The sequence below is a fragment of the Doryrhamphus excisus genome, chromosome 1, assembly GCF_030265055.1.
Source record: "Doryrhamphus excisus isolate RoL2022-K1 chromosome 1, RoL_Dexc_1.0, whole genome shotgun sequence".
In the NCBI taxonomy this organism is placed as follows: domain Eukaryota; kingdom Metazoa; phylum Chordata; class Actinopteri; order Syngnathiformes; family Syngnathidae; genus Doryrhamphus; species Doryrhamphus excisus.
Genome location: NC_080466.1, coordinates 43,662,506 through 43,689,373, shown reverse-complemented (window position 1 = coordinate 43,689,373; position 26,868 = coordinate 43,662,506). Strand labels below are relative to the sequence as shown.

Here is a 26,868-nt window from a genome sequence, read left to right as displayed (position 1 = left end):
CATCTGTCGTCTGAATAGTGGTTCATGTACAGTTGGGACACTATAGACAGAATCCAGACAGGGAAACCTTTAATTCATTTATTCATTTTCTACCGCTTATCCTCACACGGGTTGCAAGGGGTGCTGGAGCCTATCCCAGCTGTTTTGGGTGAGAGGCGGGGTCCACCCTGGACTGGTGGCCAGCCAATCACAGGGCAGAGTCCTTTAATAATCGTTATTATTTCTTCATGCAACAACTCTGTCTTCATACTCTTTTCACGTACTGTGCCGGGCACTGATGATGCGTTCAAGCGCACTGCGTATTTCTGTGTGTTAGGGGAACCTTTTGATTAGGACAAGTGCCAGAACTATGATAAAGAAGATAGGAAAAGCCAATGAAGTCAAGAAAAAGTCGTATCAAAGTACCAAGTTAGCCGGTTTGTAACGTCAAAGTTCCTTGGATGCGATGTTGCAGGGGGAAGGCTTTAAGGGGGACACGTTACAGAAGGTTTCAGGAAGATTTGACCTGCTGCTGAAATTCCATGTGGAACAGCATCCTATCATTTCTATTCCTTTTGCTTGTTTGAATACGTTTGGCTACCTGGAATGGATTTATTGGATTTATATGATTTGTAATTTATTTGGATTTTAATGACATTAGGCAGCTAGAAGACAAACATGAAGACTTATTTGTATCTGCGTAGTGGATGGGAACCTCGCCTCGGGTTAATGTTGGCATTTTTAATGAAGAACATCAAAGTGGCTCCGGCATCTTTCCGTTTTTCCCTCTCTGCGCTCCTTTGGGAAATATTCGGAAGCCCTGCTGTAGATGCTCACAGGTGAGGTCTGACATCAGCAAAACGACTTCCAGCCGTGTTCTTCCCAGACGTTGTGGTTCACTTCCAACTCGTACAGCTTCAAGGACATCCGTGTGTAGTTCAGTGGTGTTGCGGCCCACGGCTGTCAAAGTTGATCCCTTCCACGCGTGTGATTCATCTTCTAGTCACACTGCTACTCATAGTCGGAGACGTAATTACAGCGTCGCAGGTAGACACCAACATAGACCCGCCACAGCTGTAGATGAACCATGATTGCTGGAATGGTTCCTGACATTGTCAGCTCGTAAATCTGTCACTCTTTGCCCTTCTTGCTGCCTGCCAGGGGCTACGGAAGCCCACCTTGGAGGAGGTGGACCACAGTCGGCGAGCCATCATCACCCCATCCCTGTTTGGGAGCTCGTTGGAGGAAGTCATGGAGCGCCAGAGCGAACTCTTCCCAGACAGGAAGTTGCCGTGGGTGCAAGTTCAACTTTCCCAGTATGTTCTTGCCCTGGGTGGGGCTCAGACGGAGGGCATCTTCAGGTAAGCCACTCCCAAGGCGGCCATATTCATGCCTCAACATGAACACACGGAGAGTCCGGGAAATGGGAAGGGGGTCTTGGTCTTGAAGGGGGCACCCTGGAGTCTGGCACCGTTTCAAATGATGCATCATAATGTGTCATCTGTTTCTCCAAATCACATTCTATTATTAGATTTTGTTGTTTTTAACCCAAATTCAGAATAAGACCCAACAGGAACTCTCTCTGCTCTCATAGTCCAAGTACAGTGTAAAGGTAGTACAAGGGCTCCCTCTTGTGGCCACGTTGAGTAACCGACGTCTCTTTTAGAGTGCCCGGCGACATCGATGAAGTCAACGCATTGAAACTTCAAGTGGACCAGTGGAGGATCCCCGAGAACCTGTCGGATCCCAATGTTCCAGGTGAGGAGTGATGCTGTCACGTGGCAGCTGGTGTTTGTGTACCCGGGTACTGAACAATGTCCTCCGTCAGCCTCCCTGATGAAGCTGTGGTACCGGGAGCTGGAGGAGCCCCTCATCCCCATGAACTTCTATAAGCAGTGTGTCAACAACTGCGATGACCCGGTGGCCGCCATTGCTGTGGTCCAGTCTCTGCCTGAGCTCAACAGGCTGGTGCTCTGCTACTTCATCCATTTCCTACAGGTACAGGTGTTGTTGTTTGGACTGGTATCAGTATAATCTAATAGGTCACTATTTCAGTTCCAGTACTCGTATTTTCCTGAAACAACGTCCATTATGTGATATAGTGCACATAAAATGTAATATACTATAATATAATACAGAAGAACCTGCTAAAGTCAGTCTCACATACGTCACCAACCATGAAGTCCCGGTCCGATTTCAACATTTTTATAATCTCGCACGTCCAATCCCAACAACGTATAGTATATATGTCTTTTTATTTTTTTTTTTTGCGCAAGAGGCAAAAAGCATTAAGAGGCAAAAAGAGGCACTAAAGCAGGGGTGGGCAAACTTTTTGACTCGCGGGCCGCATTGATATAACAAAATTTCCGGGGGGGGGGGGCAGACTATATATTTTACACGTAACAGTCCACCTGGTATTATTGTATCTGTAAAATTGTCATGCAATCTGCTATTATTATTTATTATTTTATATTTATATTTAAATATTTTAAAAATAATAAAATATTACAATAATTAAAATAAAATTAAAATAATAATTATTATATTATTATAATGTAAAATATGCAAATATAACAATATTATTATATATAATTAATACAATAATTAGCATTAATATAATAAATATAATAATCAGAATAGTTATAATAATAATATAATAATTATTATTTTAATTTTTATTATTATTATGTGCTTGTGTCTCTTTTTACAACCACCATTTTATACAACCATCAAAAGGTTGGCTCAGGCCATGATGCCAGGTTGTATGTTGAGTTTAAATTAAATACTTTTGAAAGATTGGGCGGGCCGTATTCAAACACTTGGCGGGCCGGATGTGGCCCCCGGGCCGTAGTTTGCCCACCCCTGCACTAAAGCATTAACGACTAAGAGCAAATGTAATCCATAAAACGGCCACACGGTGGCAGAAGTGCATTGAGAGCTCAGCAGGGATTTGTTCATGGAAAAATTCTAAATGAAAAGTTGATAATTCTTCTCTTATATGTTGGCGTGTGTTGTCTTATTGTCAACTTCCAAAATAAGCCTCCACATAAAAGCATGGGATTTTTTTTTTACACATAGAAAAGCTTTATTGTCATTGTGGTCTCGACGCAGCAGCTCAGTTAGATAACAGATTATTGTGATATCAGCAGGATGACAAATCAGCCCTTTTGATTGGCGTTTCCAAAACGGCACCGTATACTTCACAGCAGGCCGCACTCCACTCTTGAGTGCAGGCTCGGCAACTCCTCTGGTCTCTTGGTACCCCCTGTAGCCCAAGCCCTGAATCACAGCTGAAGACCACATCTCATACTTGCATTGCGACGGTTTGCCTGGAAAGACGAGAATCAACAGTGGAACAATGATTCTTGTTCATTGAATGCCTGGCACCAACTATTGGTACCTGTTGTAGATTTAAGGATATTTCATCATCACTCCTTCTCCTTTGTTTGTTTCGTGGACAACCACTTACGTTGACGTCATAAGTCTGAAGGGCGTCGAGATCAGCGGGTGTGTTAACCATTTACACTGTTTGAAGTTGATAACCCGATAAAGATACTGGTGTTCACACAAGTTTATCTACGCTAAAAAGGTTAAGAACAAGCAATGATGAATTTTGGTTCCTGTTCTGATGGCGTCGTTGTTGTTTGCATCTTGGCAGGTGTTTGCTCAGCCGTCTAACGTGGCCATAACCAAGATGGATGTGAACAACCTGGCCATGGTGATGGCCCCAAACTGCCTCCGGTGCCAATCAGACGACCCGCGCATCATCTTCGAGAACACGCGCAAAGAGATGTCCTTCCTGAGAATGCTGATAGTTCACCTGGACACCGGTTTCATTGAAGGGGTGGTGTAGGCTCACCACGCCCTCGCCCCCCGGCCCTCGCCGTCTCTCTGCCGACAACACTGGAAACCCTTCGCACATGACATCTTGTTCACAAAGGCGTGTGATGACAAAGAACTGTTTCCTACCAGAAGTAAGCACATAGAACTCCACCTGAGCTCATCCAGTACTTGGACCCATGGAGTCCACCTGAGCTCATCCAGTACTTGGACCCATGGAGTCCACCTGAGCTCATCCAGTACTTGGACCCATGGAGTCCACCTGAGCTCATCCAGTACTTGGACCCATGGAGTCCACCTGAGCTCATCCAGTACTTGGACCCATGGAGTCCACCTGAGCTCATCCAGTACTTGGACCCATGAGCCGATGCTTAACTTCTGTGGTATCAATCACGTGTTCTGTCGTGTCGTTTGGTGCTCCCAAGTAGTTCATCCGGTCACTGGTCTTGTCCCGTACGAGGGAAATACCAAGAAAGCTATTTTTATTGAGGTTTGCTGATTTTCTTAATTTACGTCTTTGTGATGTGGGAGCTTCATTCTTCAATCATGATTCTGTGTCAGAAACCTTTCAGTTGGATTTGTGTTCTTTAGTCTCTGTGATCTGTGTGTTTTGTGGCTCAGGTCTTAAGATAAAACGGGTGGGAGGGTGTGGGTGGGGGGCTACGTGAATAAACATCAACATGTCGACACCCCCAGAAGGGAGTGTTGTTGGACTCAAGCACTATGAGAATGTAGATGAAGCTTAGTGAGTCTTCCAGGACTTCCCCAGTGTACATACAGAGTGTAAATAGTATTAATACTACAAGTGTATCCAAAATGAAGGCTAAGGGTGAGAGTGGCTGTGAGAGAAATTAAAAAAAAAAGTTTGTCATTTTGTTTTTTGTTCTGCTGTAACCGCCTGCCTTTTGAACATAGGACTGACTCAAACCACTCAGTGTGTGTGTGTGTGTATGGTGTACCTCCTTGTATGAATATGGAACAATTGTTGGGAAATAAAGCTTTGTTCAATTCTACGTATTGTCTTTTTGGAATTGTGAGAGATGAAAATGGGAATGAACACCATTAATGTCTCCCAACTGAATATTACCTCATAATTTAGTCAAATTAGATATTTTCTTGCACATTACAAACAAATTGGCACATAGAGCATTTCACTCAAAATAAATTGTTCTCTTGTTTGGCAACAGGGGTAAATGATGTACATACTAATACTGTATTCAGTGCTAATTGTGGACAGAACATACATACTGTATAGTATTCAATCTTTTTAGAACGATCATAAATGTTCTCATTGGTATATACGAGATAATTTCAATGCATTATTAATGAATGCATAATTCGAATGCATTAAAATGAGAAGAAAAATTGTATTTGACTATGTTTTTGTAGTTCACTGTATCATCACAACACAACACATACTCGAGGATGACGCCAGGGACCGTTGCCCGCGCATGCGCACCGGCGAGCCAGGCAGCCCGCGCCGGTGGTGAATGCAACCGAGAGAAATTCAACTGCGTGATCTGCGAAGCAGGCAGGCGGAGGCGGCGGTACCTGTTCTCGGAAGGATTACGCCTCTTATTCTACACCCACCCGGACACAACGTGATTGGGGAACAGGTAAGGCGGCCGGATTGTATTCTTGACTTCATAATTGGCAAATAGAGCCTTTGGGTGGAAGCATCAACAACGTAGCTGGCTTGATGCCGCATGTCGGCTTTTTGAGTTCAAAACAAATGCGACAAAGTCGGTAAGACGATGTTGATACGGGTCATACGCGGTATATTTTGTGTGCTTGCCGGCGTGTGATCTTGTCTGGCTTCCATGTCGGTGCCGTTTGGGCGGCTGTGAGCTTTTATACTTGAGGAAGTTGAAGGCTTTGTGTTCCCACGCCGTGCGCTCCTAGCAAGAAAAGTATGGAGAAGTAAAGGCCTAGCGCGAGGCCCAGCGCGTTTATTGAGTGACAGCCGCTTGGCCAATCAGACAAACCAGACGAGACTCAATCCACCAATCCTATTGGCCGTCACGCTTTACGTCCGCAAACGTTACGCCCACTGGTTATAAAACCGTACAATAAAAGTATGACGTCCTGGCTAAGATGTCCAACAACACAGCAAATAAGTATATGGTTACAACAGTTAAATGTGTATTACAGCGCCCTTATGCAAAGTGTTTATGAAACGCATACGCACCTTTTCTAATCGATTAATAATCGATGATATCACACACAAGTGCATTGTTCCTGGAGTTACCTGTTTTTTAGTCATCGCGTGTCTTTGGTCATGGCTGTGGCATCCTTGCGTGTCGCTTCCTGTGTGGCCGGGCTTCTGTCTGGCTGTCACTCTAGCGTCCTTGGTCCGACCATAAACATAAAACACATCATGTTTCATTAGCATTTGGTCATTTTACACTTTTCAGCCTTTTATGGTGTTATCACAATGTCGGCATAATGCCAGTGTCGTGCCTGTTAGCATCGCCTCCCATTGTGTCTGAACGTGAGTGAACACGTGGGCCGAGCAGCGTGTGGCGATATCCGGTTTGTAGGTTAGGCTGAGAGACACTTGCTCTGTCTGCATTGTCCCTTCTACGTAAGATATTGCTATTTTATTACATCCATATATGGATTTGATGGCTCAACTCGTCCCCTGAATGTCACCCGTAAGACGCGCTATTATGGGCAGGGCTTGGTCATCGTCTATGATCCACAAAAGACCACCCTTGACCGTTGTGCCTTATATAACGACGGGACGTTACCAGTGGAGCATTGTCTTTTGTTTGATTCTGTTAGAAGATGGATCAAATGTTTGCTGTATAGTTATACAATGGGACTGGTTACTGCAATGATGTTGCTGAACTCACCATCCATCATTGGACATGCTTGATTCCTATGGTGGAGTGTTTTTTTCCTTTCTAAGGTGAGGGGGACGCTGATCCTGAACCTTAACAATATTTGTAATTCATCTCATTATCATTCAGGGGCCTGGCTCACCTTAGCATCTTAGTTTCCCCTTGCTGTGTTGCATCAGCAATAAAACCTTGGATGTTGACTCTCCTCACATTTCCCACATGCAGCTCACTAGTTGTTCACTAATTGGGATGCAGTGGTTTAAGTGATCTAATGGTAAATAAATAGTCAGCGGAGGCATCGTTTACCAGTAGCTTAACGGAAGTCGTTGTAGTTTTTACCGGAGCGTTCATTGGCTGATGTGTGTGTTTGTGTGTGTGTACAGGAAGAGAGCCTTGATGTGTGCAGTATGAGTAAGACGCCCCCTAACAGAAGAGGGATAACATTTGAGGTGGGAGCTCAGCTTGAGGCCAGAGATAGCCTCAAACACTGGTGAGTCATGGCCTCGTTCATTCCTCTCCATCCACATTCACTTTTGCTTTACACGCCTTTTGGGACAGCATCTAGTTTTTGGCTCTGTCTGCTGTAGCTACTCGTACTTTGCATTATGTCACCGTTCCCCTGGAATCAGCGGTATGATATCGCAAGTTGATATCAAAGCGCTCTCAAAGGCGTCGTATCAATCAGCTGCGAGGAAGCCCTCATGTAATGTGATTGTTTACACCGTAATAATAACCACAAGAACAACATCCCCGCTTTTCTCTCAGGTAGACTCGCACGAGGTAGAATTCTAATTGTCCTTGTATTTTCGTGGGTCCAGTCATTGATCACAAGATGAGGTGCACGTATGCATTCTCCTTCTGGAACTAATTAATGATGCTAACCAAGGTTCCACCGCTGTTTGGAATGGAATGGGATCCACTTCTGGGTTACCGTATATCCTGCTATCAAGACGGACGCGTGCGCACAATGCAGGCTCGATTGACGGATCGATGGTTGCACTTACTTGCAAGAGGGAGCTGGTTTCCAGGCGCATAATCTAGGCATGATAATCCAAAGTCAGACATGATCTAATTAAGGTGTTTACATGTGTTTAAAAAATAATTTGTGTTTTTTCATGTAACCGTTGTGGCTGACGTAAAAAGGACTGTATTATGCACGTCAGACCAGTAAGTCGCCAACCACACTGAACGGATTGCCCCCCCCCACTCCACTGTCTTGTGAATACCTGAATCAGCACATATGTCAATGAAGACTGCGTCAAGTAGCGTGACTCCACTTGACGCAGTAGCATTGTACTAAAGATAAATAGACTACCGTGTTCCGCTGGAGAAAGCGTTATAATGCGATCATACTACGGAACTGTGTTCCACCAACTCATGCATGCATGCATGCCCAAATCCTCAAACACAGTTTCCACCGTACGGACTTGGACATGGTCAAAATTCTTGTCCTGGAGCTAATAAGGGTGTCACAAGAGCTCATGTCTCGAAATCTCCCAAGATGAAAACGTGATGGTATTTCTTGTTCAGTCTGTCAGACTGTGAACTATGGCTACTGTGAATGATAATACACGTAACATGGGTAGCGTTGTGCCAGGCAGGACTGGAACCGCGCATTAAGTGCTTTACACACACTATAAACCTTGCTATCCTACCTGAACTCGGCGTTCCCGGCATCACCAACCTGTGACGATAGCGGTCTTATGTCATGTCCACGGGGCCCTAATAATGTTAAACTGTATTTAGACAGTCATAAACTACGAAAATATTGTGTTTATAAACATTGCGTCATATATTGTGTATACCAGGGGTGCTCATTAAGTCGATCGCGAGCTACCGGTCGATCGCGGAGGTGGTACTGGTCGATCGCTGGTCGATCGCGGCGTGACATTAAAAAAATATCATCCCAGCATCAATGCCGTCACTTGATTGATATACAGGGCAGCCATTCAGATGACAACTGAATGTTGCCCTTCGGGCGACCAATCAAATCAAACAACGTCTCTAAGTGCAGCAGAACTTACGATGTCAGCCTATCATCCATCCCCGTTACTTGATTGACATACAGGACAACCAGTCAGATGACAACTGAATTTTGACCTTTAGGTCACCGCTCATGCGTAAACAACGATGCAAAGTGCTAAGCTAGTCGGCGAATTGCGAGATTTTAAGCCCTCGCTAAAGTTTATGGTCACTAAAATGAGTGAAGGAGCTGGACCAAGTAAAAAGGCAAAAACATATCACTTCCATACGGATATGGAATATTATACGGATATTATGATACGGATATTATCCATGACTGATAAACATTTGGAAGTGTGCTTGAGGCTGGCTATCAGCAGCTACTGTCCGGACTATGCATCCCTGGCTGGTTCAATTCAGTGCAAGTCATCAAAGTAAACTCAGGTAATTACAAAAAATGTTAATAGTTAATTATGTGTGTTTTGCAATATTGGCTCATTTGGTTATGTAAGGTACATCAACATACATTGTACGTACAAATAATCCTCAATACATTTGAAAATAAATAGATGTTTTGCATTTTTGTAGTGGGTAGATCATTTTGACTCGGTCATTTTAAAAGTAGCTCGCATGCTGAAAAAGTGTGAGCACCCCTGGTGTATACATATCGTTGGAAGGAACCAACCACCCGCTATAAGGAAGTGATGACTGTTTATTGTTTATTTTTAGAACATTACCACCCTCGTATCTTATCCAGTAACCTCAAAGCAGCAGAATATACTGCATATACTTTTTATTGGGCCATGAAGGGCTCAATATGTGCTTACCTTTGCTCCGTAGGTATGCTGCCAACATTGAAAAGATTGATTACGATGACGAGAAGGTGCTGATTCATTACCGTCAGTGGAGCCACCGTTACGACGAGTGGTTTGACTGGACAAGTCCGTACCTGAGACCCGTGGAGAGGGTCCAGCTGAGGCGTCAAGGCCTGCAGGACGACGCTCCTGGGCCTGTGAGTCAGGAAGGCTGTTGGCTTCCATTTCTTTGTTTATTCCGTGACGCCATGTTCCTGTGTTAGTCGGTCTAGTGATGCAGCAGGCAAATATGATTAATATGCAGCAATTAGTAAAACATTTTTGAATTTAATGATTTGTCTATTTTCTGAAAAAGCCTACGTGAGGGGACCTTAGCAACAACCCCATCGCCTTCATTTCAATGCAGTAAACAATACTGTGTTGAGGGGGGGCTGAAATGTTTGTTTTGTTTTTCAGGGTTTTCAAGTGAACGATAAGGTCCTGGCAAGCTGGTCTGACTGCCGATTCTATCCTGCTAAAGTCATCTCCGTCAATAAAGATGGTGGGTGAACTCACAAAGCGTATGACATACTGTATGTTCCATGTGGAGTAAACGTATCGTTTCTAATATATCCAAATAGTTGTTTTTGATGACTATTTACTCTTATTGTCCTGCTCAGCATCGTACACTGTGAGGTTCTTTGATGGCGTCATTCAGACAGTGAAGGGAATACACGTGAAACCTTTTAAAGAGGTACTTGAGATAAATATCCATAAAACCCGGCCTTGCTACTCGACTATGTCATTTCCTAACCCGGTGTCTTTGCTCGGCCAAAAACAGAGAGGTGCGGGGAAACCTCGGAGCTTGGAAAGGAATATGGTTCGGAGAGTGGCCAACCGCAGGAGGCCCCAAGTGAACGGGGACCCCAGGACCAAGCGGGCTCGACGCAGCACCTCTGACCAGGAGGATGAGAGCAACAGTGAAGACGACGAGCATGAAGCCAGAATGGCGAACAGGAAAAACAAGAGAGCAAACGGTAAAATGGAGCCCTCCCCCGCTCTGAAACAGGCAGAGGAGAAAATAGTTCAGGCGGACCAGAAGAAGCCCGGTGATGCAGAAGCAGGCGCTCGGCTTACAAATGGCGCCGCTGACTGTCATAAGGAGGATGAGGAGTTGCGTGTGAATGGCCAAGTGCCAAAGGAGGAAGCGGACATTGAGGCGGGCGCAGCACAGCCATACCCTGACACGGACAAGCCATACACACCGGTGCCCGACCACGCCCAGCCCGCGCCCGCAGACTCCAATGGCGACGTGGAGCAGAAACCAAGCATCCAATCGGAGAGCTCTCAGCCCGCAGTGGATGTGGCGCCGCCGCCTCCTCAGCCTGTGAAGCGTAAGTCTTTTTACACTAAAGAAGGAATGCATACTTCCTGTGAAAGTAGAACGAGTGGACACTAAGGAAAGATGGTGACTATTTTTATTTATTGACAGCGGTGAGGAAGCAGGGCTTCCACAATCCAAACAGATTCAGCAGAGAACCACGTAAGTACCTCCTAAAATGTGTGCTTTTGGTACGCAAGTTACTTTGTAATGGAAGCTCCTGACTCATGCTGGACCTGTCCCGTGGCACGTTGCAGTGTACCGCGTTATCAAAAACCAACCCCCTCCCGTGCTCTCCATCAACCTGGACCATAACCCCTTCAAGTGTAGCGCCCCTGGCTGCACCAAGTCATTCCGTAAAGCCAAGCTGCTGCACTACCACATGAAATATTACCACGGCGAGGAGCAACCTCTGGAGGCCGAGTGCAGCCCCTCCAGGAGCATCCAGACCAGGGCGTCGGAGAAGCAGGCCACCGGCTCCGGCTTGGACGGCCCGAAGAGAAGGCGAACCATCTCTGCTTCCATGCGTGAGTTCTGTTTGGGAGTTTTGTCTTTTCTAATTGGATAAATGGAGGAATTTAGCGCCAGTGTGCTAATCAAGCAGATTAAGCTGCTTCTGAACTGGTTGTGTTCCTCTCAACACTGATTGTCTACTGGCGCTAACGTTATTGGTTACTATGCGGTTACTGTACCAGCCATCTCAACTGGCCCGACGCGTGGCATGTTTCCGCAGACACCGTCGTAGCTGCTGCAGCCACTCGAGGTGAAGTGAAGGCTGCGGGCAGACGCACATCCGCTCCCTCTGCAATCAGCACACATGGCCATCAGCAGAGGGCGCTACTGAGGGAGAAGAGCAAGGAGAACCAGCTTGACAGAAACGGGTGCCAGCAGGATAAAGTGACAGACAAGTGCGGCTTCGACAATGGTCAGCAATATTTCTCCCCCTTCACGAACGACCACACTATTGGGGGGGGGACGGGATTTACATTTGACAACTTTTCTAGGTCCCATCAAAGAGAGGCCAAAAGAAAAACCCAAACAGAAGGACTTCCTCCGCATCAAGCTAAAGAAGAGGAAGAAAAAGAAGAAAGTCCAGTCTGGTAAGCAGGGATTGGGCGCATCGAGCCGCATTGCAAACATCCGCTACGCTGCATGTGCACTCACTCACATTGTGGAAGTGGCTTGGCTGCACCGTGTGGAAGCCCTCCATTTTGTCCTCTTGGTGTGGTGGCTGAAACCTTTGTGTGTGGGAGAAGTGTTGCATCGGCTACCGGACCCTTCACCGCATTAAGCCAGCCCAACAATGTTCTCTCACATCTCTTAGGTTAATTAGATAGTCACGGTAATTAAAATGTAGAATGTACTGCTGTGGAATTGATAAGAAGTAAAACACGTTTACACCGTATTCTCTGTTTTGCATGTTATACGTATGCCCTCCGCAGATGTCACATGTTAACCTCCAATGTGGTACAGCACATCTAAATTGTGATACGTGTTCTCCAATTGATCACATTGTTCCATCATGCTTGTCCCCCCCCCCCCACCCCAAAAGGGCATATGTCAAATGAACTCTCTTTTCAAACTTGTTCTACGTCTGCTTCCTCCTTTCCCTGTATTAACAGACTGCACAGGTAGTGAGGAGAATATTGACATCTCAGTATTGTGCCCTCCACCCAAATTGAAAATGCCACTCAAACATCCCCCCTCACACAATCACAAGGCTGAGGCCTACCCCAGCAGGCCCGGATACAGCGACTCAATGCTGATAAATGTGGATGGTGGGTATCTCCCGACTGTGTGTGTACCCTGTACCCTGAACCCTGTACCCTGTACCCTGAATGCGTGTGACTGTCCCATGGCCTCCGAGCCCTTTCATTCTTCTCCTTCCATCCTTGCCTGTCAGCTTCAGCACGCCTGCTTTCCGTGTCCAAATGCTCATGTCACGCAGGACTCTGCTTAGATGATGATGGCTTAGACCAGGGGTGGGCAAACTACAGCCCGGGGGCCACATCCGGCCCGCCAAGTGTTTGAATACGGCCCGCCCAATCTTTCCAAAGTATTTCATTTAAAGTCAACATACAACCTGGCATCATGGCCTGAGCCAACCTTTTGATGGTTGTATCAATTTCGTTGTTTGACATGGTCTGTTGTTTACAAAGTGCTCCTGAAAAAAGGGACACGAGCACATAATAATAATAAAAATTAAAATAATAATTATTATATTATTATTATAACTATTTTGATTATTATATTTATTATATTAATGCTAATTATTATATACATTATATATAATAATATTGTTATATTTGCATATTTTACATAATAATATAATAATTATTTTAATTTTAATTATAATATTTTATTATTTTTAAAATATTTAAATATAAATATAAAATAATAAATAATAATAGCAGATTGCATGACAATTTTACAGATACAATAATACCAGGTGGACTGTTACGTGTAAAATATATAGTCTGCCCCCCCCCCCGCCCCCCCCCAGATATTTGTTATATCAATGCGGCCCGCGAGTCAAAAAGTTTGCCCACCGCTGGCTTAGACGCTGTTCCTTAACTGGTCGTTTTAGCATGTAGCCCACAAATATTTATTGCTGGGTGGCACGTCACGTTGCAGTATTGACCGGCTTGGGGGGGGGGGGGTCAAGGCAATGACGCGTTTGTAGCTAGACGTCAAGTCAGAGCTCTAAAATAAAACTATAGATTGACAATTTCCTCATACTGCTTTTTAAATGCTCCAGCTGTACAAGTGTCAGATAATTGTAAATTTATTGAATATGAAACATGTTCTTTATTCAAATGAAGCAGACGTGGATAAGCGCTACACTTCCTCTAAAATGAACCAGGGTCAAGACACAACTCCCATCTTTGCTCTTATAATTTAATGTGTCAGGCAAACTCCTGGCTTAATTGTCTCCATGACAGCAGTTAGAGTATGTAGCACAAAAGAAGCAGCAGCGCCCCCCCCCCCCAAGCCCAAAATGGCACCTTTTTGTAAGTCAATGTAAAGCCAAAGTAGTTTTCTCAAATGTACAAAAATAATTGAATTGTGCTTAAAACCAGCAATGTAATGTTTGGCATTGCACACATGAAATAAACTCAATACGTTAAGAATGATATTATCTATTATTATTATTATTATGTAATATTATCTATTCTGGTCTGAATGTGTCGTTTTCATTGCTGCTGTGTCATCGCTGTCCTTTGGTGTCGCCATGTTGTCGCTGCTCTAGATGAAGATAGCTTAAGTGACTGGTCCACCGACAGCTGTGGGTGGAGCGACGAGGACTATGGGGTGGATGTGACCACCCCACCCCTGAGCCTGGACTCTGGTGCCGTGAGCAACGACCAGGAGATCGTACGATGCATCTGTGAGGTGGAAGAAGAGAACGACTTCATGATCCAGGTGGGATTACTTGGATTTAGTCTATTCTCTTCATGTCTTTCATTGTTTTGTCAATTGGTCATTTTCAGTGTGAAGAATGTTTGTGCTGGCAGCATGGTGCGTGCATGGGCCTGCTGGAAGACAACGTTCCAGATAGATACGCGTGTTATATCTGCAGAGACCCCCCAGGTGAGGAACCTTTTATCCAGTTTCTTGGACATAACATTTTGAAGACAATGTCTCCCATGATACGATGGTTTCCAGGCCAGAGGCAGAGTCTGCGCTACTGGTATGACCGCGAGTGGCTGAGCAACGGCCATATGTACGGCTTGTCCTTCTTGGATGAAAACTACTCTCACCAGAACTCCAAGAAGATCACCACCACACACCAACTGCTGGGAGATGTCCATCATGTGGTGGAGATCCTCAACGGACTGCATCTGAAGATGAACATTTTACAGTGAGTCCAGGGGTGCTGCATGAAGCCGATTTTTGTTGTTGTTGTTTTTTACAACAAAAATGGAGAAAGCAAATCTTCCCCCCTCCTCTCAGGAGCAACACCCATCCTGACCTGAAGCTGTGGCGCCAACCTTGGAAGCGCATCGCGAGGCCAGCGGTGAACCCTGACTCCTGCCGCGGCAGCAACACGGCTCCCTCTCCCGTGACCCCTGATGAGGACATGACTCGAGGCGAGATTTTAATGTCCAATGCCCTGGAGAAGCTGAGCCGGGCCGCTGCCACCTCGTCCTCGTCGTCATCCTCGTCCTCGTCCCCATTCCCGTCATTCCAGGACTCGTACATCACCAGCGAACACTGCTACCAAAAACCGTGGGCATACTACCCGGCGGTGGAGCAGCGGCTGGTCGTGGAGACCCGCCAGGGCTCGGAGCTGGAAGACAGCATGAGGAGCACAGAGGAGCTGCTGGAGCGAGAGCAGCGTTTTGGCAGCCTGCTGGAGGCGGACAAACCCAAGTCCATCACCGTCAAGAACAAGGTTGGTTCTCCAATCAAAGGATTGCTGCTACGAGGCGGGAATTAAAAATGGGGGGGTGTCGGTCATTAGAATCATTTAGTTACAATAGTTGTGTACATAAACAGAGTAGTATGTCAGTGAAAATAGCTAGAGTACGTAGTTCATGATGCATACTTGATGTAGGCTTGGTATAATCTGGCTTTTTTTTGCTGCTATTCATATTCATATTGGATGGGGACACCCCTATTGTTTTGCTAGCAGCACACCAGCCACTAGGCCATAGGCTACAGCAGGGGTGCTCATTAAGTCGATCGCGAGCTACCGGTCGATCGCGGAGGTGGTACTGGTCGATCGCTGGTCGATCGCGGCGTGACATTAAAAAAATATCATCCCAGCATCAATGCCGTCACTTGATTGATATACAGGGCAGCCATTCAGATGACAACTGAATGTTGCCCTTCGGGCGACCAATCAAATCAAACAACGTCTCTAAGTGCAGCAGAACTTACCATGTCAGCCTATCATCCATCCCCGTTACTTGATTGACATACAGGACAACCAGTCAGATGACAACTGAATTTTGACCTTTAGGTCACCGCTCATGCGTAAACAACGATGCAAAGTGCTAAGCTAGTCGGCGAATTGCGTCAGATTTTAAGCCCTCGCTAAAGTTTATGGTCACTAAAATGAGTGAAGGAGCTGGACCAAGTAAAAAGGCAAAAAACATATCACTTCCATATGGATATGGAATATTATACGGATATTATGATACGGATATTATCCATGACTGATAAACATTTGGAAGTGTGCTTGAGGCTGGCTATCAGCAGCTACTGTCCGGACTATGCATCCCTGGCTGGTTCAATTCAGTGCAAGTCATCAAAGTAAACTCAGGTAATTACAAAAAATGTTAATAGTTAATTATGTGTGTTTTGCAATATTGGCTCATTTGGTTATGTAAGGTACATCAACATACATTGTACGTACAAATAATCCTCAATACATTTGAAAATAAATAGATGTTTTGCATTTTTGTAGTGGGTAGATCATTTTGACTCGGTCATTTTAAAAGTAGCTCGCATGCTGAAAAAGTGTGAGCACCCCTGGGCTACAGTGATGGGGACCAAGCACCCCACATGAATAAAAGTTAGCATTGTTCAGTTATCTCTAACACAATCAGCCGCTTGGGAAGAACGTGTAGTAAAATTGTTACGTTTTATGAGAAATGTCATTTCTTGATTAGATGTAAGCTGTCATCTAAAATGAAGAACGACATTCATTGAAGGATATCGAGATAAACCCGTTTTTGGGTGTCTACATTTGGCTTCATTCATGTTGCGTAATCCTATTTGTGTCGCTTGCATGTGTTTGTCAGTGTGGTTTCATTTTTCACCACGGACATCCGCAGGCTGTGACGGGAAGCTCTTGGTCTGAGGTGGAGATGAAGAGGGAGGCCTGGCATCACCCCGAGGAGACTGCAGACACCAGACCACAACAGCAGTGGCAGATCAACTTACTGGATCACATCGATGCAGTCCAGGACGAGGTCTCGCACAGGATGGACTTCATTGAGCGCGAGTTGGATGGTAAGCCTTGGATTTCATTTGCAACCGTCATCGTAAATGTGAAGGGAATGCAGCTACTCGATGTTTGAAATGTGATCTTTGAGTATTTTCAGGCAAATTGCATACGTGACTAAATATATTTCCAACAAATGATTCATGTATTGCAAAGATGGTTGGCACATCTCTAAGAAGAAGTTAGTTACATTTGATGTTTTTCCTCAGTGCTGGAAAGCTGGTTGGACTACACCGGGGAGCTGGAGCCTCCTGAGCCGCTGGCCCGCCTGCCTCAGCTCAAACACCGCATGAAGCGGCTGATGTCCCAGCTGGGAAAGGTGCAGCAGATCGCCGTGTTTAGCTCCACATGAGGGCGCCAGAGAACGGCAGCAGAGAAACTGCACGCAGTCGATGGACGACGCGACACTGGTTGTCCAGTAGTTGTCTCTGAGCTCAAGTTTGCGGCCGTTTCTCCTCCTTTTCGGGGTTCTACGCGGTGAAATGGGATGCGACAGGGAGGTGTAATACTGACACACTTACACAAACACGTAAGGGAAAGGTCAGCGTTATCAATCAGGATTAAACACAATGAGTAACCTCGTAAATGCAATTGAAAGTCCTTTGGACCAGATGACACAATGGTTCCCATGCAACCTGACAAAATGCCTTTTGTCTGCCATACAGCTAAAGGTCCTCGTGTATTTTTCTCGGTGCACACTGCAGTAAAGACGAGCTTTATATTCCGGTTGTCGTTAAGTTCCGCCGTTGATTTGAAGAAATGGCTGCGGTTTTTGCATCGGCAATGTTCCCTTATTGTATCGTTAAAGTGTCATCTTCAACACGCCGTCTTGTTTTGGAATGGCACTTTTACATCCTTGTCAAACTCTTCCGTCTGGTGTTCACTTCCTGGATGCTTTTGGTTTTCTTCTGCACTGTGAAGTTATTTTTGTCCTCAATCAAAGGTATCTTCTTACAGAAACGGTGACATGCGTGGATTCTGTTTTTGTCCAAACTGGCGCGTCTCTCTCTCTCTCCCAGTTTCCTCATCAGTGTGCTGTTGTTTGTGTTTCAGTTACAGTATTCCTTAATCCGACTGTTTGCTTATTGCTGCTGTAGCACTTAACTACTCATTCTAGATTCATTCTAGATTCATTCTAGACCGTCTCCCTCCTTCAGTTGCACCGTGGGCTCCTTTGGCTCATGACCAACGCTCTGTAGACAACCTGGAAATGTCTTGTTTTGTTTCTCCTTACTATCGTTTCACTCGTTAGTTTACAATACTTTGGTTGTTTGTAAATATGTTCATTTAAATATGCCCTTTCCTGAAAACATTCTCCAAATACAGATGTCCTAAGCTACTGTACTATCTGGCGTAGAGCAGGGAAAATGTCGACACATTTGCTGGTACATAAATAAACTATCATTATTAATCATAATGCAAAGTTTGTTTGGGTTTTTTTTATCAGGCTACTGTCACAAAATTGAAGTTGCATCATTTGCAATTTGATGTAACATGTTTTCTTAGCCGATTTGGGCTCTTACACAATCGGATCTAAGTGGGGGCCAACAGTCTGTGACTAAATGTTTCCTGAGCTACAGAATAAACACAGCTGATTCCTTTCCCTATGCCATGCCCCATGAGCATGGCATTCATTCCCCTGACGACGCCATGCCTTGACGGGGGAAGAAGCACAGACACACCGAAACGGATTTGCATCCATATTTGATATAGTTTCATAGCCGATTTGTACCGTTACATAATCAGATTGAAAATGGGCATTTGATGGCAGTTTTACTCAGTTAATCCCTCAATATTATAACCGGCAACCGGCCTGGTGATGGAGCAACACGAATTGTGCCATACACATGACATGAAAAAGTGAAATATTACAAATTTCCCCACTGAGGGACGAATAAAGGCATATCTTAATCTTAAATATATCTTTATTTCATACCATTGGTGTTGAAAGTGCTCGTCCTGGGAGCACAATTCATTATTAGATGATACACAAAGCCGAGATGTTGGCTAGTTTTTGATAGCTTAATACATTGTCCTATACTGGATTCATGTTAGCATCTTTAATGTATAAAAGTGTCCTGTACGTGAAGTTAAACGCTTTATGTGTTTCACAACACTCCCGAGTCGGAGGACGGGAGCCAATGTAGAATACATATATTGGAAATTACAATTAAATCGCATTATTTGTTAAAGAGAACCTAGTTTATATAGCTAGCTCTTAATACTCGGAAGCGTCTTTTGTCTTCCTGGTCGCATTTTTCGCGGTCTTCAATATTCAGGGCAGAGTATGACCTCTATCTCTTCTTCCTGTCTCTGCCGCTCAGCGCCTGCTCTGATTGGCTGCCCGATGTCTCCGACGCAGCGTGTAGCTCCGCCCACATCACGTCGAAATACTAGTTAGAGCAGAGGAAGCGGCAGCCGAGTGCGGCGTATTTTTATTTTACATTTGACGTTCAAATCCCATATCGGCAAAACCCGCAGTGGACTTGAGTGAAACTCACCGGAGAATTATTGTATCGTGCAGGTAAGCCGACCCACGTAGTAGTTAAAGATGTGCCCGGATAGATGGTGGATTTTCCAACCTGTTCGTGTTCCTGTCATGGAGTCGTTTGTCGGAGTCGTCGTGACCGCCGTCGCTACAGCCTGAATGCGTTCGTTGCAACATGCTGGATGGCTTCAAATAGTACGGACATGCGGTTTCAATGGAATGAGTTCGCTGCTGTTCACAGCGGCGCTGCCGTGTAGCTCTCTCCCTTCCGCGCTCGTCTCGTCACTTTAGCAGCCTGACTTTATCTTCTGTTGTCTTGCATTACATCGAACATCTAACATCATTTCAGAGATTTGGAGCACAACGAGGCTGTAGTCTCGATGACTGACACCCTGAGTGTGAGCTCCAGCTATAAATAGTAACATTTCTGTCGATTAGCTTTAGCTTGCTCCTGTACTTCCGATCTATCACATTCACGTCAACATGTGTATTAGGTTCTTATATTCAGATTATGTATTATGATTATGATTATTTGTGGTGGAATCATGCTTGCTCCCCTGGAGTCATCATCATCATTCCAACTGGTGGCTGCTTCAGCTCAGATGAGCCACGCTTAGGACTTTGTTAGGTAGAACCACATCTTCCACGCTAGCCCTCTAGCTCTTTCACTTGGTACACCCCCCCCCCCCTACCTAAACAGTGTCTGGGACATTTTGATCCATCATTTGCAGTGCGATCAATTCAAATGATATCAGAGCAGTCAGCACTTGATGGCGGTCAATGTCACGGCGACCCTGCGAAGGTCACACAGGTAGGACGTCAGGTGACGTGACGTAGGCAGCAGGTGTTTGCCCATCTTGGAATTGCCCCCCATGTATTTCGCATCGTACCCTCAAAAAGGGCATCTTAAAATGCAAAAGTTACCGTAAGACAGTCCATATGGATCATACGAATTTGCTGAATTTGGGTTTTCACCCCCCCCCCCCCCCCCCCCCCACTTCCCTGAGCAATGTCTCATGACCAGGAAGTCTTGAATCCCGTTGATGCAATAAACAGCCAGCAGTCACGCTTGTTTACAGTCACAACACTGGCATTGTTCGCACATGTAGCATCCACAGCTAGCTAGCAACAGGAAGCCTTGCCTTTTGTTGACTTAGCACAATGTGGGTTTATTGGCGTATCCTTGGAGGTGCTTGTCCTGGTTGATTATTGAAGGAAAAGTATCAGGAGTTGTTCATTAAACCATCCGTTGGAGTTTAGATGGTTGGGATAAGATCGCTTTTCAACGGTGCCCTGAAGACGAAGTCGTGTCAAGTATTCCACTTCAGGTTTTCTTTAAGTTGGTGTGTAATAAAAACACCTTGCTGTGGGTGCCGTGGTTGGCTACATCTTGCGTCACCGTTCATTGTGACCCGAGCCACCTAAGGTCTCTACAATGTGCCTAGCTACACAAACATACAGCGGAACCATGAGACCAGATAGTATTTCATATTACTTTAAAGCAGGGGTCGGGAACCTTTTTGGCTAAGAGAGCCATGAAGACCAGATATTTTAAAATGTGTATCTGTGAGAGCCATATACATTTTTTTAAACATTGAATGCAATAAAATGTGTGCATTTTTATGTAAGACCAACAGTTTTAGATATAATGGGCTCTAATTACGTAGACCAGGCACACTACCCCACGCCAATGGGGTGTGGCCAGCACACTTTTGTGAGCAGCGCAGTGTCCAATAATAAATCAAATACTTGCTGCCATTAATGCAACTTCTGCTGCTGCATGGTTTTGCACCGTACTCCGTATATTTCATTCTTTTGGCCATCTTTGCCAGAAGGCTTGGTTCTGCAGCTTTAGCTATAAGTGACTATTTGACTAAATGACCGAGGTACATTACCGCATTACCCAGTAATAATCGAGTTTTGGTGTTTGACCTGGAAAATATCATCAGGAAAGATAGATATGGTCGGCCGTATTGCAGTAGAAAATAGATGGACGGATTAAAATGCATAAGAAAGTTGTTGATTTTGAATATTATTTTTAACAGTCATTTCTGTGATGTTTACTTTAAAATGTTAGCAAACATACATTTTTATTGTGGTAAATGCTTGAGAGCCAGATACAGTCATCAAAAGAGCCCTACCTGGCTCCCGAGCCATAGGTTTCCTACCTCTGCTTTAAAGAATACTACAATGACTAGACCAGGGGTCAGCAACCCGCGGCTCCAGAGCCGCATGTGGCTCTCCAGCCTCTTTGTTGCGGCTCCCTTTGCAATGCTTGAATATTTTTTAGCACCCGTGTGGTGAAAATGCACGTCTTTGTTATGAGTTTACAAAAATCCAACTTTGTGTGAGACCATGAATGCATCCTGACTGACCAGTTCTGACTGGTGACTGAATGAGCAGACAGGATGCTATCCAGTTCTCTCTGACAGGTTAACATGAAGGGAAATGAGTAATACTTTGAGTTATTTGAGTTATTAATTATTATTAATGAGTTATTTGACGATTCTAAAAAATAAATTAGAGCTCATTTAAAAACAAAAGTTTATCTCCAGTACTAGCAAGAGTACTCCAACTCGTCTTTTTTTCCCCTCCAATGTTGTTTTAAACATACAACGTTTTGCCGCTCCAGGCTATTTTTCTTTAGTGGGCAAGTGGGTGAAATGGCTCTTTTCATAGTAAAGGTTGCCGACCCCTGGACTAGACAGAGTCTGGACAACGCGGGTACATTGTGAAATGAAATATAACTTAAGCGTGTATGATGCAACGTAATGTAAATAAAAAGAGGAAGCACAACAAAGACACGTCGGCAATGAGGGACGAACGTGTCGTCACTTCTCCAGGAACATGACACTTAGGCTAGGCTAACGTGTTAACAAAGTAGCAAGGGGCAGACATGATGGCGTCCTGTGGCCGTGTTTTGACCAAAGAGAGGAAGCTATCAAGGCTTAATGACAATGGAATCTTTTTACAAATATATTCCTTGAGATGTTTTCCTGACTTTCTTCTTATTTCATTGAAATTAGTGGAATGTAATCTCTTATCAGAGTAGTTCATGGCACGGCTCGACAAATGATACTTCTAACAAATAGTACATATGGATTACAGGGATTAGAGTTCTATAAAGCAAGAAGAGCTTTTTGGGCAGGGATGAGTGTCGGGGAAGAATATCCACGGGAGAGACGAGGATGGTAATTAATCCACGATGCTGACAGCTCGTCTTCCTCGTGTTCGGTCGCTTCCTCGCAACCGTCTTTGTGTGTGACGGAGTTGTGACATTTACAGTAACTTTGACAAATGAAAGCTCCTAGGCTGTGCATCCTTCTTGGTCTTATTGTGATGGCCGTTTTTGAACCATTGTTACTCGGACCTGTTCTCGTCGATTTCTTTGGGGGGGGTCAGTAACTGAGCCGCATCCATCATTGAAGCTGTTGCAGGTGTAGAATTACACAACCGCTTCAAAACCACAGAAGAAAAACAGCTGAGACTAACACAACTCCGGATCCCTGCACCCCTGAAGCGTGCACAGTGTCCGTCCCTGCTGGGATCACTGCTGGAACAATACGTCTTCCAGGCCCCTTGCAAAGCACCAAACACAGTGAAGACGCTCTGTCCTTTTGGTGGCTGTTCACACGGGAAGAAGGTGCACCTTGTGTCATTTAGGGCTGCAGGCTTCATGTAAGCCTTCCTTCACTAAGAAGAAGAAGGATTCTCTGTCTAAGTTGGCATTGGCATTAAGATTGCAAAAAATCGGATTTTTTTTTTCTCATTGTGATTCACTGAGATTATTTATTTACATTTGCTTGCCTTTTAAAGAAATAACACTTTAAAAAAAACATAATTATATATCATTATTATTATTAGATTCCTCGTTTTTCTGATTTAAAGAAACTTCATGGAGGCCTGAGGACAGGGGTATCCAAACTATGACCCGAGGGCCATTTGACGCCTGTAGCTGTTTTTTTTTATTGTTAGCAAAACACTGTAGCAAAAAACAAAAACAGCAACGATGGAAAAAAGAGCAAAAGGTGTACTAATAGGTGAGTAGGTGGCTTTTTAGAATGTAAAAGTATCAAAATGACCTCCGCATCTTTTGGCTTTTCCATATGTGGCCTTTGTGGGAAAAGTTTGGACACCCCCATTAATTGTTCCATTACATGTTGTTCCATTAGTAATTCTACAAAGGATCCTGAGATGAGTAGAAGGATTTTATGTAAATGACGAGGGGGGGGAAAGGTCATTGGATCTGAGCGCCGTTACCAAGGACACCGCCCGCCTCCTCGGCGCCGGCGTGGGAGCGGTCCGGCCGGAGGAGCCACCCCTGTTTCTCAGGGAGATTGGGTTGTCTGTGTTCAGTCCTTGTGACAGGCACGCTGACCGCACGGATCTCTCCATTAGCCGAGGTCGTGTTCCGATGAGGAAGCACGTCTCCTAGCAGCGATTCCGACACTGACTCACGCCGAGACGTGCCGGGCATTCACAGACGGAGGTCTGTCGATCCTCGCAGCGCACGACCTCTCCTGCCTCTGTGCTGTCTTCATATTTAATGAGTACTCTTTCTTAGGTAGAGTGCTGGTGGGCGCAGCTGCCTCCACCTGACCTTTGGCCTCTCACCGAAGTACACACCTTGCTTATGCTGAAAAGGCCGCCATGTTCAACTCCATTGCTTTCAACCTGCCGTCCAGTACAGTGCAGCATTTCCACTGTGGGCAATGTGGACGGGGTGGAGACGGTTGCATCAGCTATGGAAATAATATGACATCATAGCAGCATGAATTCATCACAAGCAAGTCAACAAAGGCGCTAATGGAGGACATCCAGCCTCTAGCGTTGTTTCTTGTAGGCATGTTTACTCCCAGAAGATGGCGGTAGTTTTCTGAGCCTCACATTACCTTCTCATTACTTTTAAGAAAACTACAATGTCAAAAAATATTGCAATGCATTTCTATGTTCTATTTCTTCTGCACTCTGTGTGTAGGCTAGCAGACCCGCCTCCACCCAACGAGACAAAGTGACCATAAGAGCCAAAAGTCTCACTCTGAACATGCTGTTGTTCTATAGAACGAATGCGCCAAGGTCTAGATTTGTTATGGTCCCAAGCCTAGTGCCCACGAGAACGTATATTGTATATGCATGACGGATGATGGATGGATGGAACACTTCTGATTCTGGTTTCACAAACAAGTCATTTGGAATTTGAGGTGTAAAACCTGCGTTCTGGTCTTTGTACTTGCTCTACCGGATGAGTTTTTTGTAAATTGGCACTGGCCTGTTTTTAGTTTCCGAAAGTGGCGGCTAAGAAGAGGCGGTTATGATGGAGTAGAGACAGAAGAAGACATCAGAGAGATATTTCATCATTGTTTTTGCGATGCTGTCAGAAGAAGCAAAGGGATCTGTCAGCTTGTTGTCAGGAGAAGCCTATAAACTTCAAGGATGGCAATGGAGTCTGAGAACGGCCATAATTAAGCATGGGGGGTGCGTGTGTTTGTGTGTGTGTGTGTGTGTGTGTGGGCTGCACGATTCTGCAAAAAATGTGATTCGCCATTTTCTGGCTTATAATTGAGACAGGGTTTTTGTGCAAGTGTTCATGGGCAATCCCGCCCATGAAGTCGCACCATCCAGCGCACAACCGTGGGGTGCCTCGGTCCGCAGGATGTCATCGCGATATCGCAGCAGTTGCCATGGAGACCACCGTGACCGGGCCCCAGACGGTTAGAAATCAACAGAAGTGGGTGAAAGACCGCAACCATTCATAGTCACAGTCAGAGTGTCAGAGCGCTAACGGCTTTAGCCGCCATGTCAATCATGAGGGGCGGCTGATGGGCACGTTGGACTGCTGTCATCGTCTTCTGATTTTTGTCTAATCCAATCAGCAACAGAGCGTCATAGTTCCAGATAGGGAGGAGTCTTCCATGTGCTTAAGCGAAAGAATCGGCCTATGAGCAACTTTCCTTCCGTCAGCGTGGACAGGTTGTCCTGAACGAACCCGAGCTTCTCCTTGAGAAGATTGTGTCAAATGCATGTAGAGACGAGTTAATCGGCATGATTCAGATTTGAAGAGCTAGGACTAAACAAGACGTGGGAATAGTGGGAAGACGAAGACAAAGGGAAAAACATGTCTTTAGTCATTCATAGCTGCTAGCGTCTGATGGCAGACATAAGCACCCAGACTATCAGCTTGACCCGAGGTTGGGATGCTGCGGTGTTATACTTTACAGCAGGGGTCGGGAACCTTTTTGGCTACGAGAGCCATGAAGACCAGATATTTTAAAATGTGTATCTGTGAGAGCCATATACATTTTTTTAAACATTGAATGCAATAAAATGTGTGCATTTTTATGTAAGACCAACAGTTTTAGATATAATGGGCTCCAATTACGTAGACGAGGCACACTACCCCACGCCAAGGGGGTGTGGCCAGCACACTTTTGTGAGCAGCGCAGTGTCCAATAATAAATCAATTACTTGCTGCCATTAATGCAACTTCTGCTGCTGCATGGTTTTGCACCGTACTCAGTATATTTCATTCTTTTGGCCATCTTTGCCAGAAGGCTTGGTTCTGCAGCTTTAGCTAGGTGACTATTTGACTAAAGGAGGAAAGTCTACATTTACATGTTGACATCTCAATGACCGAGGTAGACTACCGCATTACCCAGTAATAATCGAGTTTTGGTGTTTGACCTGGAAAATATCATCAGGAAAGATAGATATGGTCGGCCGTATTGCAGTAGAAAATAGATGGATGGATTAAAATGCATAAGAAAGTTGTTGATTTTTTATATTTTTAACAGTGATTTCTGTGATGTTTACTTTAAAATGTTAGCAAACATACATTTTTATTGTGGTAAATGCTTGAGAGCCAGATACAGTCATCAAAAGAGCCCTACCTGGCTCCCGAGCCATAGGTTCCCTACCTCTGCTTTACAGCCTCCACTTTGCTGCAGTGTTCTTTTCAAGTCTCCTCGTATAAAAGAGCTAAGGCAAGACAACACTCTGCGGTGGGAAAAAAAAGTGGCATTTTTAGATAAGTTATTCAATTGGCAGGGAGTGGCGTTTTTAAATTGAGGAGTTGGGTGCCATCTCAGCAGTGCACATTTAACGTGCGCTAGCGTAGCACAAAGAAAAAGGGACATATCCATTAGGCTTTATTGTTTGGTTGGTGGCAGCATCTATGGAATTTGTTCTGGCCCAGTTTGTGTCACGGTGCCAGGGCTGCTCGCTCCTTGTCAACGCCGGGCTCCGGTTGAGCACGGATATGTTGTTGAAGAACGCAGCCCATGGAACAGGGGTGCTCATTAAGTCGATCGCGAGCTACCGGTCGATCGCGGAGGTGGTACTGGTCGATCGCTGGTCGATCGCGGCGTGACATTAAAAAAATATCATCCCAGCATCAATGCCGTCACTTGATTGATATACAGGGCAGCCATTCAGATGACAACTGAATGTTGCCCTTCGGGCGACCAATCAAATCAAACAACGTCTCTAAGTGCAGCAGAACTTACGATGTCAGCCTATCATCCATCCCCGTTACTTGATTGACATACAGGACAACCAGTCAGATGACAACTGAATTTTGACCTTTAGGTCACCGCTCATGCGTAAACAACGATGCAAAGTGCTAAGCTAGT

The 26,868-nt window shown here is 45.0% G+C and overlaps 3 protein-coding genes across 11 annotated transcripts in view; all 3 read left to right on the top strand.

Annotated features, from left to right (window-relative positions):
- Positions 1-4,824, top strand: part of arhgap46a (Rho GTPase activating protein 46a) — a 40,196-nt gene extending 35,372 nt beyond the window's left edge. For all 3 annotated transcript variants that reach the window (XM_058066511.1, XM_058066502.1, XM_058066521.1), the window contains 4 exons: positions 1,141-1,340; positions 1,646-1,737; positions 1,808-1,977; positions 3,638-4,824. In XM_058066511.1, coding sequence (XP_057922494.1) covers positions 1,141-1,340; positions 1,646-1,737; positions 1,808-1,977; positions 3,638-3,832 — 657 coding nt within the window. In that variant the 3' untranslated portion in view covers positions 3,833-4,824. The remainder of the gene's footprint in view (positions 1-1,140; positions 1,341-1,645; positions 1,738-1,807; positions 1,978-3,637) is intronic.
- Positions 4,825-5,281: 457 nt separating this feature from the next.
- Positions 5,282-18,169, top strand: phf20a (PHD finger protein 20, a). 6 transcript variants are annotated; one of them, XM_058066533.1, is made up of 17 exons: positions 5,282-5,435; positions 7,046-7,152; positions 9,465-9,636; positions 9,896-9,980; positions 10,099-10,172; positions 10,260-10,812; positions 10,911-10,961; positions 11,057-11,326; positions 11,533-11,724; positions 11,804-11,899; positions 12,422-12,577; positions 14,050-14,222; positions 14,291-14,390; positions 14,466-14,661; positions 14,754-15,195; positions 16,583-16,760; positions 16,962-18,169. In XM_058066533.1, the coding sequence occupies exons 1-17, from the start codon at positions 5,310-5,312 to the stop codon at positions 17,102-17,104; spliced, it is 3,114 nt and encodes a 1,037-aa protein (XP_057922516.1). In that variant the 5' UTR covers positions 5,282-5,309; the 3' UTR covers positions 17,105-18,169. The 6 variants fall into 6 exon arrangements, with proteins under 6 accessions (XP_057922516.1, XP_057922562.1, XP_057922526.1 ...); XM_058066568.1 differs by lacking the exon at positions 5,282-5,435 and adding an exon at positions 5,543-5,565; XM_058066561.1 differs by lacking the exon at positions 5,282-5,435 and adding an exon at positions 6,267-6,403.
- Positions 18,170-19,109: 940 nt separating this feature from the next.
- The window catches only part of ndrg3a (ndrg family member 3a), a 29,465-nt gene continuing 21,706 nt past the window's right edge, over positions 19,110-26,868 (top strand). For both annotated transcript variants that reach the window (XM_058072336.1, XM_058072327.1), the window contains exon 1: positions 19,110-19,276. The gene's annotated coding sequence lies outside the window, so the exon portion shown is untranslated. The remainder of the gene's footprint in view (positions 19,277-26,868) is intronic.

Coding starts and splice junctions, on each gene's coding strand:
- phf20a (XM_058066533.1), top strand. CDS start 5,310: ATGCAACCGAGAGAAATTCAACTGCGTGATCTGCGAAGCAGGCAGGCG. Junction 14,223..14,290: donor AGAACGACTTCATGATCCAG/GTGGGATTACTT, acceptor GGTCATTTTCAG/TGTGAAGAATGTTTGTGCTG. Junction 15,196..16,582: donor CCATCACCGTCAAGAACAAG/GTTGGTTCTCCA, acceptor GGACATCCGCAG/GCTGTGACGGGAAGCTCTTG.